The sequence below is a fragment of the Rhodnius prolixus genome, unplaced genomic scaffold (assembly GCF_049639745.1).
Source record: "Rhodnius prolixus isolate KJV_2025 unplaced genomic scaffold, Rpr scaffold_3, whole genome shotgun sequence".
NCBI classification, from domain to species: domain Eukaryota; kingdom Metazoa; phylum Arthropoda; class Insecta; order Hemiptera; family Reduviidae; genus Rhodnius; species Rhodnius prolixus.
The window spans coordinates 4,364,457-4,380,299 of NW_027411603.1; the positions used below are offsets into that span (position 1 = coordinate 4,364,457).

At 32.9% G+C, this 15,843-nt stretch overlaps 1 protein-coding gene across 10 annotated transcripts in view; it reads right to left on the reverse strand.

The window, feature by feature from the left end:
* Positions 1-948: 948 nt before the first annotated feature.
* LOC141453594 (receptor-type guanylate cyclase Gyc76C-like) overlaps positions 949-15,843 on the reverse strand; it is a 120,645-nt gene continuing 105,750 nt past the window's right edge. For all 10 annotated transcript variants that reach the window (XM_074126980.1, XM_074126985.1, XM_074126987.1 and 7 more), the window contains 12 exons: positions 14,586-14,861; positions 13,358-13,618; positions 11,587-11,824; positions 11,134-11,286; positions 10,657-10,846; positions 10,422-10,562; positions 10,201-10,324; positions 9,800-9,898; positions 8,971-9,115; positions 8,055-8,311; positions 6,391-6,609; positions 949-6,293 (listed from right to left, as the gene is read on the reverse strand). In XM_074126980.1, coding sequence (XP_073983081.1) covers positions 6,036-6,293; positions 6,391-6,609; positions 8,055-8,311; positions 8,971-9,115; positions 9,800-9,898; positions 10,201-10,324; positions 10,422-10,562; positions 10,657-10,846; positions 11,134-11,286; positions 11,587-11,824; positions 13,358-13,618; positions 14,586-14,861 — 2,361 coding nt within the window. In that variant the 3' untranslated portion in view covers positions 949-6,035. The remainder of the gene's footprint in view (positions 6,294-6,390; positions 6,610-8,054; positions 8,312-8,970; positions 9,116-9,799; positions 9,899-10,200; positions 10,325-10,421; positions 10,563-10,656; positions 10,847-11,133; positions 11,287-11,586; positions 11,825-13,357; positions 13,619-14,585; positions 14,862-15,843) is intronic.

A 15,843-nucleotide genomic window follows, 5' to 3' on the forward strand; every position in this document is an offset into this window, starting at 1 on the left:
AGACAATCCAAACTACCACTGGAACATAAACGACTAATATACAACAGCGTACTCAAACCGATCTGGACTTATGGACTCGAACTGTGGGGTTCAGCCAAACTTTCTAATTCACAAAAAATACAGTCCTTCCAATCAAAAATTCTCCGTCAGATTACGAATTCTCCATTTTATGTCTCTAACTCCACCCTCCATAACGATCTCAAAATCTCATACGTAACTGACGAATCCAAATTTAAATATAGAAAATTCTTCGACTCTCTTCCATTCTGTACCAATCCTCTTATTCAAAATCTTGCCTCCACAACGATTCCAGATCGTCCTCCACGACGATTGAAACGCTGTTGGCCTCGTGACCAGCTCCAGTAATGTAAGGAACTCCAGCGAGAGTGTTGCCGGAGGGCAGCTTCTCTCCTCAAGCTGATCCAGCCATAAAGTCTACTTTCATCATATTCACTGATTGCATTTTATTCTATTGTAGATTGTGAATAACAAATAAATTACAAAAAAAAAAATTTTACCGCGTAGACCAGAATTGAAAATATTGAATAATTTCCATTCTTACACATGACCTGAATTTGTTTTTAATAAATGCTTTCGAGTCCCTGTTCACATTTATGTGAATGTAATCTCGAGATGTTATCCAATATGGTGGATTCAAAAATTTATTGCCTACAATTCTAAAAGCTTAATGGCTGGTTGCACTTAAAGGAAGCTAATCCATTTTTAATTTCCTTCTTTCCATCCTTTCCTCCTCTTCACTCCTATGCTTCCGATGGACTCATGATAATACCATTCATTCACCACCTACCTCCAATTCAAATTTACCTCGTTTTACATATCCCTAACTTGTAATCGCGTTTACAATTACATCATTTTTTTTTTAATTTTATTTTTACTTTTCATGAGTAGAAGGTTAATTTATGATAAATTGTTTTGATGCAATTAAAATCCTCGTTAAAATATACTTTATTTACGGTAGTTTACACATTTTATTTTTTTTATATATTTATATCTTATGAGACAGAAATTTTCTCAGACTCATATCAAATTAAAAACACATAAGCTATTAAATTTCTTTTCTTTTGTGTATGTATAATACTTGGCACTGCATCCTGCTGACAGTACAATCATTTTGTCTGCCCTTTATAAAGGGAGAAAATTTTTTTTTTTGTTTCACAGCCATCCTATAAACATCCTAAAAAAAAAAAATAAAAATTATTAAAAACTATAGCACGGAAAAAGAAATAAAAAAAAGAGCAAAAGTTATTTTTTTTTCTTTTTTTTTTACTTATTACAAACACCAATCTTTAATTTAAATAAATTTTTTATTTGCCTAATAATTATTTTTTATTTTTAGTGAAGCAATTTTACCAACTTCGTAAAAATGTATTTCCCTTTTTTAAACTGTACAAAAAACAACAAATTTTTTTTATTACATAAACAAATTTGGGAAATTCTTTTCTTTTTTCTGATCTAGGCAAAACTAAACTTTCTTTTTCTTTCCTTTTCTTACTTTTTTAAAATTAAAAAATAACATTATTTTATAAAACAAAAATCGATAATTTCCTCTTCTTTTTTTTTATACAAATATTTGATTATTATATGTATATATTTGAATATATAACATACGTATATAAATTATGCATTTCTATTTTGTACCCTTAACAAAAAAAAAAAAAAAAAATAATAAAAACTATTAAATAATATGGCAACTGATCAATTATTATTTTTTAGGAAAAAATAGTTCTATGCTTACTAGTTAACTATGGAAGCCACTGCCATTTTGTATTCGGCAGCTATTCGATTTTTTGTTTAAAAAAAAAATACATGTACTTAAAAAAAAAAATATTTACAATAATATGTCCATATTTTTTCTTATTTTGGTTTTTCGTATTCAAAAAAATTATATATTTATATTTATGTACATTAAAGATGCTCAAAAATTATTATGACAATTATTCTTTGTTTGTTTTTTTTGATGGAGGCAAACAAAAAAAATTCTGAAGGGTTAGCTGCAGATAAATTTAACCTTATCTTAGTGAACTTCAAACCTTGTGCTTTACTTTTAATTAACTTTGGTTATTTGTATTTTCCGATACAGTATAGGTTATTTTTTTACCGTCGCTTGAAAAAAATAAATAAAACTGAGCGCCTTGTTACGTTCCAACATTTTAGACGAGGAGAATTGCATCCAAATACGAACAAAATTGGATTACTAACGGTAATAAATTGAGATAAGCGGAAAACTGTATAAATAATAGCGAAATATCGAGGAAATTGTTCAGGCTTCATGAAAAGTACAATTTTTTGAAAGAATGAGAAATTTTCGTTAATTCAAAGATAAGTGTTCATTTTCTAGCGAAGTAGAGAAGAGGGCAGAGTATATCTTCCTCAAGGGTCTGGTCAGGGGCAGCTCTAGCTCGTGTAGCGCCCGTGTGCAATGAAACCCTGGCGCCCCCTAGGCCTGACCCCCCCCCCCGCGGCTATAACTATTAACTTTGAGTTGAAACAAAATGTTCGAAAAAGAAGCCGCCCATTGGGCGCTCGCGTTTGATAACCCGCGCTGGCTGGCCGCTTCTGTCATATCATTGTTGTACCATGATGGTCCAAGACGATGCTCTTAGCTGTCTCAGGGAGCGCCGCGGCGCCCCCTGAGACGGCGGCGCCCGTGTGCATTGCACACCCTGCACTATCGGTTAAGCCGCCCCTGGGTGTGGTAGTGAACACTGTTGAAGCCCAGTGTAACTAAAAAAAGCTTTAAAACTTCTAGTAACAGGGATTATTGAACTAGTAACAAATTAGGTTATAACTGCATGGATCGAATGAACATGAAAAGAAAACGAAAAGTCCGAGAAAACTCCCACAACTTTGTCGTGCACTCATTTCCGCATTTTTTTTTTATGCCAATGTTCTAGCCCTAATCTGACTTTAATATGTTTCACGGAGATACTGAGTACTGGAGTGTGGTCTCATGGCGGCAGGGTTCTTCGACTCAAGATTTTGTTCCAGGAGATATTCCTGCTGCCCTTAGCGAGCTTTTAAGCTTGGGGAAAGTGAGTTACTACACTAAAGGATTTTCATGGGTTTAGAGATCAGACAGCAAGAAGGCACAATTCACTCGCTTTGTATTGCTATTATTATTTATTATTGAGTTTGGAGCTCAGGGTCCGCATAGCATAGCCTAGAGCTATCGGTCCCCACCATAATGACATAAATTGATCATTAAAACACAACTTTCAAATTATTTAACAACTTTTTGCGCCCAGTTATATATTTTTTTTGTATTTATATAGTGAAATCTTGTATAATTTTTGATTGTAGTCAATGTAAAAATAAACATGGAACATCTTTTTTCAATATGCGATATAAAAAGATCCAGAAAACTGAAATAATAAAGTAATTGGCCCCTCTTTTATAAAATTTTTGTGCACTTTCCATTTTGTTTTTATCCAATAAAAGAGTTCTTGTATTTTGTTACAATAATTACAATAAATTTTATTACAACTATCGTTTCTAACACTTACAAAAAAATCTTTCTATTTAACATATACACAAACAAAATAATTTGTATTTATTTATTTCACATACGGTAACTTTCACTTACGGTTTTTCCCTTTTAGGACCAAATCTACGCACTTACAAAAGATTTTCCTTTTCCTTTACTTACTTTGAAATTGAAAACAAAAAAAAACTGATATATTCTATCTACTAAAAAGGATTGCTCGCTTGTACAAATATTAAAAATAAATAAATGTTTCAATTACATTTTTTTTTTAAATGACTAAAGTCATTCATGTAAGACACTTGTTCAATTATTTGTAGAAATAGGTGTAATTGTAAATGATTAGACCCTAATTTATAAGTTTTTTTTTCACTTTAAGCCGTCCAAAATAAGGCAGAATGATATTTATTACTTCTTAAACGTTTTTAGATACGGAATAGTAACTTTTTTTTGGAAAAAAAAAGTTTTAATATACAGTGGGTCAAAAAAAGTGTTCATACACTAAGTTTGCTTACTTTATCAACTGAACTTTTGTTTCTAGGATGACTATTTCTTCAGCACTGAAATCGAAGATAGTAACAATGAATTTAATGCTCTCATTTTCTTTTATAAACATTAAGAATTGGTTAAAAAGCAGAATAATAATTTATACATAATAAGTATTCATACACTCAGTCTGAATGTTATAATTAACGCAAAACTAAAGACCTAATGTTTTGTAAGCAATCCCTTTACATTTATTATTGCTTGAAGCCTCCTTGGCATAGATTCCACCCAGGTTTAGTGTCTCTTGAGATGTGTGATTTCTGCCCATGATTTCTTTAAGATTGGTTATGAGCTCTTCTCTGGAAAAACATTTCAATTTTCGAATTTTCCGCTCCAAATAAGACCATATATTTTCAATTGGGTTTATATACGGAGACTGTGGAGGGGTGAGAAGTTGTTTCTGGGCATTATAAAGCAGCCGTTCCTTAGTTGTTGTTTTTTTTGGGCTGTATATTTGGGATCGTTATCCTGTTGAAAGAAGTATGTGCTTTCGATGAGCACGTTAACTTCAGGGACCCCCCCCCTTGTTACGCCACAGACCATCCGAAATCGCCAATATGCAACGAGTTACAAAAGTAGAACTGCAAGAAAGAAACCATTTATTAGTGAAATCAATTGGATGAAGAGACTGGATTTCACTCGGTAAGTTTGCCAATAAGCAGCTTTTTAATTCTTCCCAAATTCTTTATGCAATTCTTTATGTTTATAAAAGAAAATGAGAGCATTAAATTCATTGTTACTATCTTCGATTTCAGTGCTGAAGAAATAAGTCATCCTAGAAACAAAAGTTCAGTAGATAAAGCAAAAAAACTTAGCGTACGAATACTTTTTTTGACCCACTGTATATTCTTTTAATTGACTTAAGTCATTCACGTACGACACTTGTTCAATTTATTTGTAGAAATAGGCGTAATTGTAAATGATTAAACCCTAATTTATAAGTTTTTTTTTTCAACTTTAAGCCGTCCAAAATAAGGCAGAATGATATTTATTACTTCTTAAACGTTTTTAGATAAGGAATAGTAACTTTTTTTTTCTTTTTTTTTTTTAAGAAATGTGCGTAAATATATTTTTAAAAAACTTCTTTTAAGACACTATGAGATATGTAATTTTATTGATTGGAAATCAATAATACCAGAAATTTTCATTTCAATAAGTATTAAAACTGTAAAATCTTAGGGACTCGAGAATTATTTCTCTCTCTATATATATTTGAATTAAATCCTATTTTAAACTATTATGGCAACTATATATTTTATATAAAAATTACTAATAATTAATGTACATTTATATTATTATATTTTTTCTTTAAAAGAAAAAAGTTCGTGTAAACTAAGCCAGAAAAAAAAATATATGACGCAAATAGGCACTTGAACAAACGCCCTCTCGAATATGTACGATTTAACATATATAAACTCATTACCAAATTTTAAATTTTATATAAATATCCAAGTGAAAATTACATTATTTTCTTTTTTTCATTTATCCTTTTTCATTAAATAGGAAATTCCATCAAGTTATGTGAACATGTTAATTTAATTTTTGCCACAAAAATTACAAATACAAAAAAACGTTTTCAAATTTAAATTCCAAAATTTCATTTCTTCTTTATCCCAAAATTAAATTATTTAATCACAATTTCACAGGTCATCATCATCAACATCTCTCCATTCAATACCCCCACAGACATTACTTTAAAATAATAATAATTCTGACTAAAAAAATTTCAATATAGTCCTTTGTTAAATATAATTAAATTAAATCGCTGAATAGTTACCAACAAAATGGTCGCCCCGGTTTTTTTTTCCATTTCTCCTAGAAAACTAGCACTATCACTTATAGGAGAAGAAGAAAAACAAAATATATATATATATACACAAACCATACACATCAATCCCAGAATTTGTTTTCCTTGTTTTTCTCGAACAATTTTTCTCGCCCCGTTTTATCATCACTCAACACAATACTCACAAAAAAAAAAATGACGTCAAACAATACTTTCCCTTTCCGGCTGTAGATCTTGATAGCCGACTTTTCTTAGACTGGCGTCGCTAGCATTGAAAGCGGTATTGTTGAACAATCCGAATAGCCAGCTGCGTAACGATGATCTGGTGGCCAATGATTTCTTTGTGCAAGGTTCAGCGGAAACGGTTTCCAATGAATGCCAACGTTTGTTGTCTTGCAGTAATGGCTCACTAACTAAAGCACCGTTGCCGCAAATACTACTACATACGACTCCTTTCTCCTATAAAAAAAAAAAAAAAAATTGTAAAATAACCAATTAGTGAAATAAAAAGTACTGGAGACTAAAACCTTCTTCTTCTTTTTTTTTTTTATCTAACCTGAAGAGAATGACAGCTTCTTTTCACCGGTGATCTTGGAATTGCTGTTGAAGGTAACGGATCCAAAGATTGTGCTCCTCTGACCAATGGACGAAGAACGACTGGCTGTGCACAGGTTCGCAATACCGAACTCTGGCGACGACTGTCTACAAGTCCCATTATCTTGGGTGATTTTCTCGGACGGCAAAATAATGGCGGAGGGAGTTCCGTAAGATCCACCTGCAGATATAAAGATATTATTTTACTGTGTGACTGATATTTGCAGCAACATTTCAGGAATTTTGCCACTGTATTAAAAATATACATGACTGAAAGAATGGTTCGGGAAAAATAAAGCTGTAAAAACAAAGAATATGACACTCAGAGTCTTGTGAAGAAAGAAGGCAGGAAGTTTGGACTCTTGATTCTAGCGGAAACATTAGGAAATAAATCTTTAAAAAACCGCATTCGTACTTTTGTACTTTAAGCAATAAATTACCTCAAATAGGAGGCAGTGACAATAGCAAATTCACGAAATTTCATTTAAGAATGAGTATCGGAATACTGCTACGAGGGGCACTAATTATATTTTGAGCCTTGGCATCACTGAGTGAAAGTTTTGACATTTTTGTCCATAACCTTCTTCAGAACGTTTTGTTATTTGAGCGCGATTTGTGTTGTTTACAGTCATTTGAAAATTGTGTCTCAGCGAAAAAATGGAATTAACTCGTGAAAATTTTCGTGCAATGATTTATTACGACTTTCGACGTGGATTATCAAGACAGGAGTGCATCGATCAACTTACTTCCACTTTTAGCGATAAAGCCCCATTCTTTTCCACTGTGAAACGCTGGTATAACGAATTCAATCGTGGTCGTCGTTCGCTCACCGACGAAAGTCGTGAAGGTCGTCCAAAATCAGTTGTTGTGTCAGAAAATATTGATGCTGTGCAAAAACTACGAGTAATAATGCAAGATCCGTCATGTGACATACTGTGAGATTGAGGCAACCTTAGGCATTAGTTCCACCAGCATATATAAAATATTGCATGATCATTTAGCCGTGAAAAAGGTTTGTTCTCGTTGGAACCCACATAATCTGACAAAATCTCAAAAAAGATGCTCGTGTCGATTGGTGCAAACAAATGCTTAAGAAATACAATGGCGGTGCTTCAAAAGACGTGTATAAGATTGTAACAGGTGACGAATCATCGATATATGCGAATGAGCCAGAAACTAAACAGCAGTCGACTGTATTGGTGTTTCAAGATGAACCAAATCCAACAAAAGTTGTTCGCGCTCGAAGCACTTCGAAACAAATGGTCGCCTGTTTTTTTCGGAAAAACAGGTCATGTGGCAACAGTGCCTTTAGAGGAACATGCCCGTACTGCAAGAGAAAGAGAAGTTATGATTCTGATTACGCAGTTAGTAAACTGAGTTGTAGCGTCAAGAGTTTTGTTCTTGTTTAATGTTCAGAGTAATATCAAAGATTATTTATATCATGACCATTCAAAAATATGGCTCATATATTATTGGGCTAAACAAAGCTTTTGTATTTTTTATATTTTCAAGCAAAAAATCTTACAAGGTATTATTCTCTTGGAAATGTACAGACTTCCTGTGCATTATCTCAGATAGTACACTTACTTTGAATACTGAAAATAAAAAGAAATTCGAGAAACTTACCTCAGTAGGTTTAACAGCTTTCTCAGTAGCACCGACCAGCCAATAAGTTTGTACAGGTTTCTTTCCTTTCATGTTAATTATACCTCTAGGTTGTACCTGATAACCGCCTAGTTTTTGCAAAGCTGCACAACACTGTTGGGAGATGTGAATTTTTAATGGTTCACCATTACTTTCCATTCTGGATGCTGTATTGACGGTGTCACCAAATAGGCAATATCTGGGCATCGTTAGGCCAACCACTCCGGCTACAACTGGGCCTGTCCGTAAATAGATAATCCATTATTACGGAAATTATATTTAAAAATTGTAGTGTGAGCACACTCGCACGACTTTCTTTTACTAATGTTCACAAAGTTCGAAACACATCAATTTTCTTCAATCTCCTAACGTTTGAGTTATATTTAATTCTTACCACCTTAGAAGGAACCTTCTTCTACCTCTATAGAAGTAATAGTAGGTAAAACGGCCTAATTCCCAATTACCTAATTTTCTAAAATTTAGAAATTAAGCCTGACATTCAATCCTTATTAATATTTAATCAGTGGCTAGACAGCATGATAAACTGTAAATGGTAAATCCTAAAGAGAAGCTTAACTCCCTTTTTCCAGAAAAGCCCTAAATAGAATTTTCCTGGAAACATGTTACTAAATAAGAGCTGCAGATCTACAAATACGCAACTACTAAACGGAGTTTAAAGAAATTCGTAGGAGCCATTTCCGGGAAAATCCTAAAATACTAATTAAAAAAAAAACATATTTTTTTTTTACCTAAGAGATCTCAAAACACGTCATTGTTAGCGCAAACTCTAACTCTGTAATTCTACGCTTCTCTTTCTACACAGCAAAGGGTAGAAGAAAGTAAAAAGTTCTTGGTAATTCTTAAAATTTAAAATAAACATTCAACAATTTATTTTTACCTGTATGAATACCAATTCTAAGTTTCAAAGTTTCATCCGGTCTATGAGCTATTTTATAATTTTTCACAGCATTCAGAAGATCCAGACTCATAGAGGCAATCGCTCCTGCATGGTTGTCACCGTTTCTTAATGGAAGACCTGAAACCTAAATTTGGTTTTCTTTATAATATATTTATTTACTTTTTTAATATATTTTTTGAAATAAATACAACAGCACAAGTACGCATCTGGTTAATGTGATAAGTAAAAAAGATGAGTACCACAGAGGAGCAGCACTAACAACCCTCCGAGATATTTACCAAGGACTGAGTGCAATAGATAAAATAATTGATGTGACGGTATTTACAACTAGAGTTGAGGGAGAAGAAAGTAATTAGTAGAATAATGGCGATTTGAGTTAAACCTTGAATTACTTTTATTTAGTAAATTTGGATCCATTTCTAATTAATCATTATCAATCTTTATTATTGGCCCACAGTTCATAATTGTAAGTACATTCTTATATTGTTCTATATTGTTACGAGTATTGTGTACTAGATATTGTGTTAGGTTTGTAAACTGAATCACAAAGAAAAAATAAAATAAAATAAAAAAGACTGAAATTGGAATTGTTAAGCTAATCGATATTCTAATTATTTTTTAATCAGTTAAGTCCTTTATAATGCTCAGAAAATTATCTTTAAAAAAACACTTTTTGGTGCTCAGAAGACCAGCAAAAAAAAAAAAAATTATCGCGATTGCAATTCTTTATTATTAGTATTAAAAAGAGAAAGTAAAAATAATTAATATTATTTATTAAGGTAAAAAAAAACAATACTATAGTACTTACCACCATATATGCATCTCCAATAGTTTCTACTTTGTAAACATCATAACCTTTTATGATACGATCGAACAGCGTGTAGAGATCATTTAAGAAATTTACTACCTACAAAAAACGATAAAACAATCGATTATTATTATTAATATTTTAATATTATTTTAATATTGTTATTGTTGTTACTATTATTATTTTAATATTATTATTACTATTATTATTATTATTATTATCATCATCAATATTATTATTACTTTACACACAGAGACCAACTTATAGAAACCACTTTTTCAACACCTCAAAATAGATATTTAAACAACAAAAATTGAGTTTTTTTTTAAAAAAATAATACTCTTGGAAATGTAAAAAAAAAAAAATCAGGTACATTAATTGAATGATTGAAATTGATTTACCTGTAATGGAGTACTTTCGGCAGACATCGCAGTAAATCCAACGATATCACTAAAATAAATTGTGACTAGATCAAAACTTTCAGGTTCCACTCCAAAACCACTTGTCAGACGTTTGGCCACAGGTCTATATCAAATTAGGCAATAAATATTTTTAGTTAAAAAGTAAAGACCTCATAATGGGTCAAAAGTGTTACAAGTTTTTGTTTTTTTTTCTAACTTACGCAGGTAACATCCGGTGTAAGAGATCTTCAGTTTTTCGCTTTTCCTCATAGACTTCCAAGGTTCGTTGATTAACTAATTCTTCTAAATTATTTGCATATTTCTCCATCATTTCCATCATTTGATCCATTATATTTCGTTGCCTGGCAAATTAATAAAAAGTATTTTCACGTACTATAACACCTTCGCAGAAGTAAAAGGATCTACGACTTAATAAAAAAAAAGATAGAAACTTACTTTCCTCCTCTTAAACTCTTCAAACGAGATCTAATCGTACCAAAATCTGGCCTCATTTCCGGATCTTCAGCCCATGAATCTACCATAACACTGATCACTTGATCGCTCCCTACTTCTGAATCTCTAACCAAGTCCACGTTTGGGCGAAAAGGTTCATCCGAATGTGGACATCTGACAAGTCGAACTATTTCTGTAATTTTTTTTTTTTTTTTAAATATAAAACTATTTTTACAAAACATTTTTAATTTTTGGGACTATCTAACAAATAGTGGGTAGGAATTTCACAAAACTGCTTTCTGAATATAGAATTACGGGAAAGGTTCTCTCTTCTTAGAGAAAGAACTTGGTTGGATGGTACCTCCAGACATCAGAAGGAAGGGCTCAATAGACTTTGTTCGCAACCTCGTAAAAAAGGGTTATGTGTAGGACAGGAGAAATTTGTAACAACATTTATTCCTGATTGTACAAGTGTATTACCTCCTGGCTCATCTTTGCCGCATCCTCCAAAAGGACCCTTTCGTACGATAATCTCGTGAAGGATAATAGCAAATGCGTATACATCTCCTTTCTGTGTACCTCTATGCATATGTGCTTCGTCTCTCAATAATTCTGGTGCAGTCCACAACAGATCTGTAAGAATAAAATTTTTTTCATTAAACTCACTACTTTTAAATAGATTTTCATTAATTCACTATGATTTTATTGTGTTAATAAAGCTAAGATTAATAAATCTCTCCTTCTGTCTTGTCTGTTCATGGACTACGTGTCCATGAACACACCCAGTCCGTGAACAGACTTTGTCAGAAGACACACCAACCCTTTTAATGATGTAAAATATTACATTGTAAATTAGCCCTGAAGATGACCTAGGTCGAAAGCTCCTAAATTTAAAGCGAATTGGTTAATAACTTAAGGAAAACTTGGTCTTACTTCTATAAGGTTGATGTTCACCGATGCTTTCATTTTCTGGACAATGTCTCAATTCATTAAGTCCAAAATCAGCCACCTGTAGCACCCAACGTGAAGATACAACACAATTAGCCGATTTAAGATTACCATGGACGCCGATTGCTGAACCATGTAGAAACATCATTCCTTTAATAAGATCATGAACTAACGAAGCTACGAACATTTTGTCCAGTTTTATATCTTCATTTTCTACGATATCCTAAAAAAATAAAAATAAATAATGTTTTACAATTTTAATAAATTTTAAATTGGTGTGATTACTAATTATAGATTATTTGGATCTTTAGCATAAATTTGATGGCTGCAAAATCAGTCTTAATCCTAAATTTGAATACTGCAAATCGGCGATGGCTTACGTTAGGTTTAAACTTGTTTTCCTCTCGGGGATGTGGTTTATGAACAATCCCTAATGACCGATTGCTTGAAGACATTTTTACGAGAAATCGGATCTTATGAGAGGTTTACATAAAGATAGGGGTTCTCTCTTTATATTAATTAAAATGGTCCTACAAACTTTTTTTCCACTTTATTTGTATATTTACAACTGCAACAAATGTTGCACCAAGTCTTACTGGTTCAGTTCACTTGTAATGTCATGGTAAGAGCAATCACCCACTGGTGAAACTCTTTCACAATGATTTAATCACAATAGATCTCTAGGCCACTTCCGCTTCAAACGACGAGGAGGATTGTCAGGAAGGTGAGGAGAGGAGAGTTTTTGGACAAGAGGATTAGGATGGAGAGCTAGGAGGCTGTGAAATTTGCGACTTTATTAGAGAGACTTTATTAGATCGGTGACAAAAGGGATGTGAAGGTCAGTGTGTATGGTAAGGTTAGAGATGTAGTATGGAGCATTCAGGATTTTCCTGTAGGATTTTAGACTGTAGTGTCTGCAGGCGTTTGGAGTTGGAGGGTTTGGTTGAGCCTCACACTTTAGCTCCATGTGTCCACATGGGTCTTAACAGTGTCTTGTAAATTGTCAGTTTGTGATTCAAGTCGAGTTTGGATCTGCGGTCAAGTAGTCTAGTAAGTAGCTTGTAGCGTCTGTTCACGTCTTGTCGTTTCAGTCGAGTATGTGGGTTCCACGTGAGTCTCTTGTCAAAGTACAGTCCTAAGTATCAGTACTACGTCAGCTGGAGGAAAGTTGTACTTTCGTAAAGCAAACGTAATGTGCACTGATTTTTGTTCATTAATTTTTATTTTCCATTTTCGGAACCAGGTTTCGAGGAAATTTAAATGATTTGAATGTTCTGGCTAGCTTGGACCGGATCGGAGTGGGATGATAGAAGAATAGCGTCAGTGAATGTTGAAATTATTGTATTTTGGGGTAGAGGTAAGTCAGCAGTATATATTAGAAAAAGGAAAGAACCTAGAATGCTTCCTTGAGGGACTTCAGCTTTTATAGGTATGAAGGACGAGAGGGCCTGCCCTTGACGAACGCGGCAATACCGATCGGTGAAATAAGTTCTACAACCTAAATTAAAAACAATGTCTTCAAATATGTATAAAATCTATACGCAAAAGACAAATTATGAAAGCTAGAAAACTTCCAAGAAAAACAAATACAAAGTTTATCGGACGTAAGTACAGCATAAAACGGAACTAAACGTGTATAAATAAATCTACTGTAAAATTTAATTGAATTGAAAAAGTAGAACTGTTTACTAATAATAAACAATCTTTCATTTTGTAAATATTGAAGCAAAAAAATTACTATAAAAGACAAACTTACGTATAAACTGCCTTTCGCGCAGTATTCAGTGACTATGACAATTCTCATTGGTTCTACAACGGCTCCAATGAACGAATTCACATTATCGTGTATAAACGAACGCATTAATCGCATCTCTTTCATTATATCTCTAGAGATGTCCTTTTTTTTACTAAATTTGATCTCCTTCAGTCTGACTACAATTCCACGATATTTACTGGTCCAGGCGAACAATTGTGGTACACAACGGGATTCAAAAGATGTTGCACTTGCTAAACTCAGCTAAAAATAAAGTTTCAAAAAAAAAAAATATGAGTAAAAAAAAAAAAAAATGGATATGTGACAAAAAATTATTTTTGTCCCATAAAAAGAAAACACAGAAAATCCAAAAGAGAACCTTAAGTTAAGAAATTCTTATGGCTATAACGGAAATAAAGGCAAAATCCTGTCTGATCCCAAACATGTCACAGTGTTACCACACACTGTGCCTGTTACAAAGAATTGCATTATTAATAAAGGAAGCCAATAAAATAAAGGTAAGCATATTTCTTAGTGGTATTGAATTACAGTTTCTAACTCCAGAAATTGCTCTCACCGACTTCCTGTTTATTGCCTGCGTGAATGAAAAAAGATTTTGTAAAGATGGAACCCCGCGCAAAGACGCCAAGATCCTACGAGGTACATGTACTTACGATGCTAAACTCTGCTAAGCAATTAATAAGTTATTAATAAAAGAAATATTAACCGCGAAATTGAAAGTAAAGAAAATTACTAGACATAAACGAGCGTTTAAGTATTGGATTGAATGCCTTATGAAAGAGTTAAGTGTATGGTTACACAGAGCTAAGTGTGTACAAAGAATAAGAATAGCCTGGTACCAGTTTCAAGAAAATTACAAAAAAAAATTTGGAAAATCCATTCTGTTAAATGCTAATTCCGATTTCCAGTCAGAACTCTTGCTGAGATCAAACCGAAATATGAAGTTTTCTGCTTCCTTTGACCATTTTCTAAGAACCAAAATTTTCGTAATCAAGGAAAACCAATATGGATGGATAAAAGCAAATAGTGCTTCAATTCCTCAGCCACCAATTAAGTGATCAGTGGATCTAAAACCAGCGAAAAGGCTACTTAAAGATAGTTCTGAGGGTGACAGATTAAACGTCCCCTCTAAAAGCGTCATTTAAATATCTAGCAGAAGTAAAAAAAAAAAACTAACTCTCAAATATAGATTAAATAAACCCAACTGTACCTTACTTGGTGATGACATTAAGTCCTGAGGATCTAACAGATCTTCTGGATCTATTTTCCAAAGTAAACCTTCTATTTCTTGTTCGATTCTCCATTTTCTATAGATACTCAACGTAGAGACCATGGCACAGAAAAGTGCTATTGCTAAAACAATAGCCGCAGCAACAGAACCCTGGGAATCCTCTTTAGCACAACGGCTATAATCAAAACCACAGATTGGTTCATCTTCCGGCTTGTCATTGCCAGCCCAGTCAATGGTCCATTTAACTTTTAATTCCTAAAAATAATGGGTGCTATTAATTTTTGTTATTTCCGGTCTATGAATGATTTTTTTTTTTTTAAGGGAATAGTTATTTATTGAACAAGTGTGGAAAGTAGTACTTTTAATAATAATAATAATAATAATAAAGGGAAGGGATTAGCTATGCGGTTAGCATACTGGACTCCCACGCGGAGGTCCCGGGTTCGAATCCAGCAGCTGACCCTTAGATTTTCTCTTCCTAGGAGCTTCTTACAGCTCACTGTCCGGTGATGGACAGTGTTGTCTGTAACGAGAGAACACTGTCCGGAGGCCGGCAGTGCACTGGAAAAAGCTCCGGGCGCTAATGACCTCAGCTGTTGATGCGCCAAAAAAAAAAAAAAAAAAAAAAATAATAATAATAAAGTGCCTTTATTCAAAATTTTACAGAATTACATATTTGTTTATTTAATTCGTAACAGACAAATACTCTGTCCTCACACTTTTCCTCACACGAGGCAGGGTTTGCACGCACGAGCGAGCGAAGCGAGGCGAGTGCAAGTGCAAATTGCCGAGTGTGAGGAAAATACTTTACACTCGAGTTAAATATTATATTTTTTCTGCAACCATTAGGGTTATTAACTAAAAAAAAAAAAACTAAACAGGAATCACTAGAATCCATTTTAAATTTCTATTTTAACCTTTTTAACTGTTATAATTAAAAATATCTAATTATTTAATAAAATATTATTTTTATTTCTATATTCCTTTCAATTTTTATTTTATTTTTTAAATATTCGTTTTTTAATTATTTAGTTACGTTAAATAAGCTTATTAAAGTTTTACAGAAAATATTTAATAACAAAACTTCTTATATCAAGGAAGCACAATAAAGTTTTTTCACTCATTAGTGAGGAAAGTGACACTAATGGGAATTTTTCCCCACTAGTGAGGAAAAGTTGGGCATTACACAGCTGATTTTAATTGAGTAATGAGAACATTCCTACATGGTTGCAGAAAT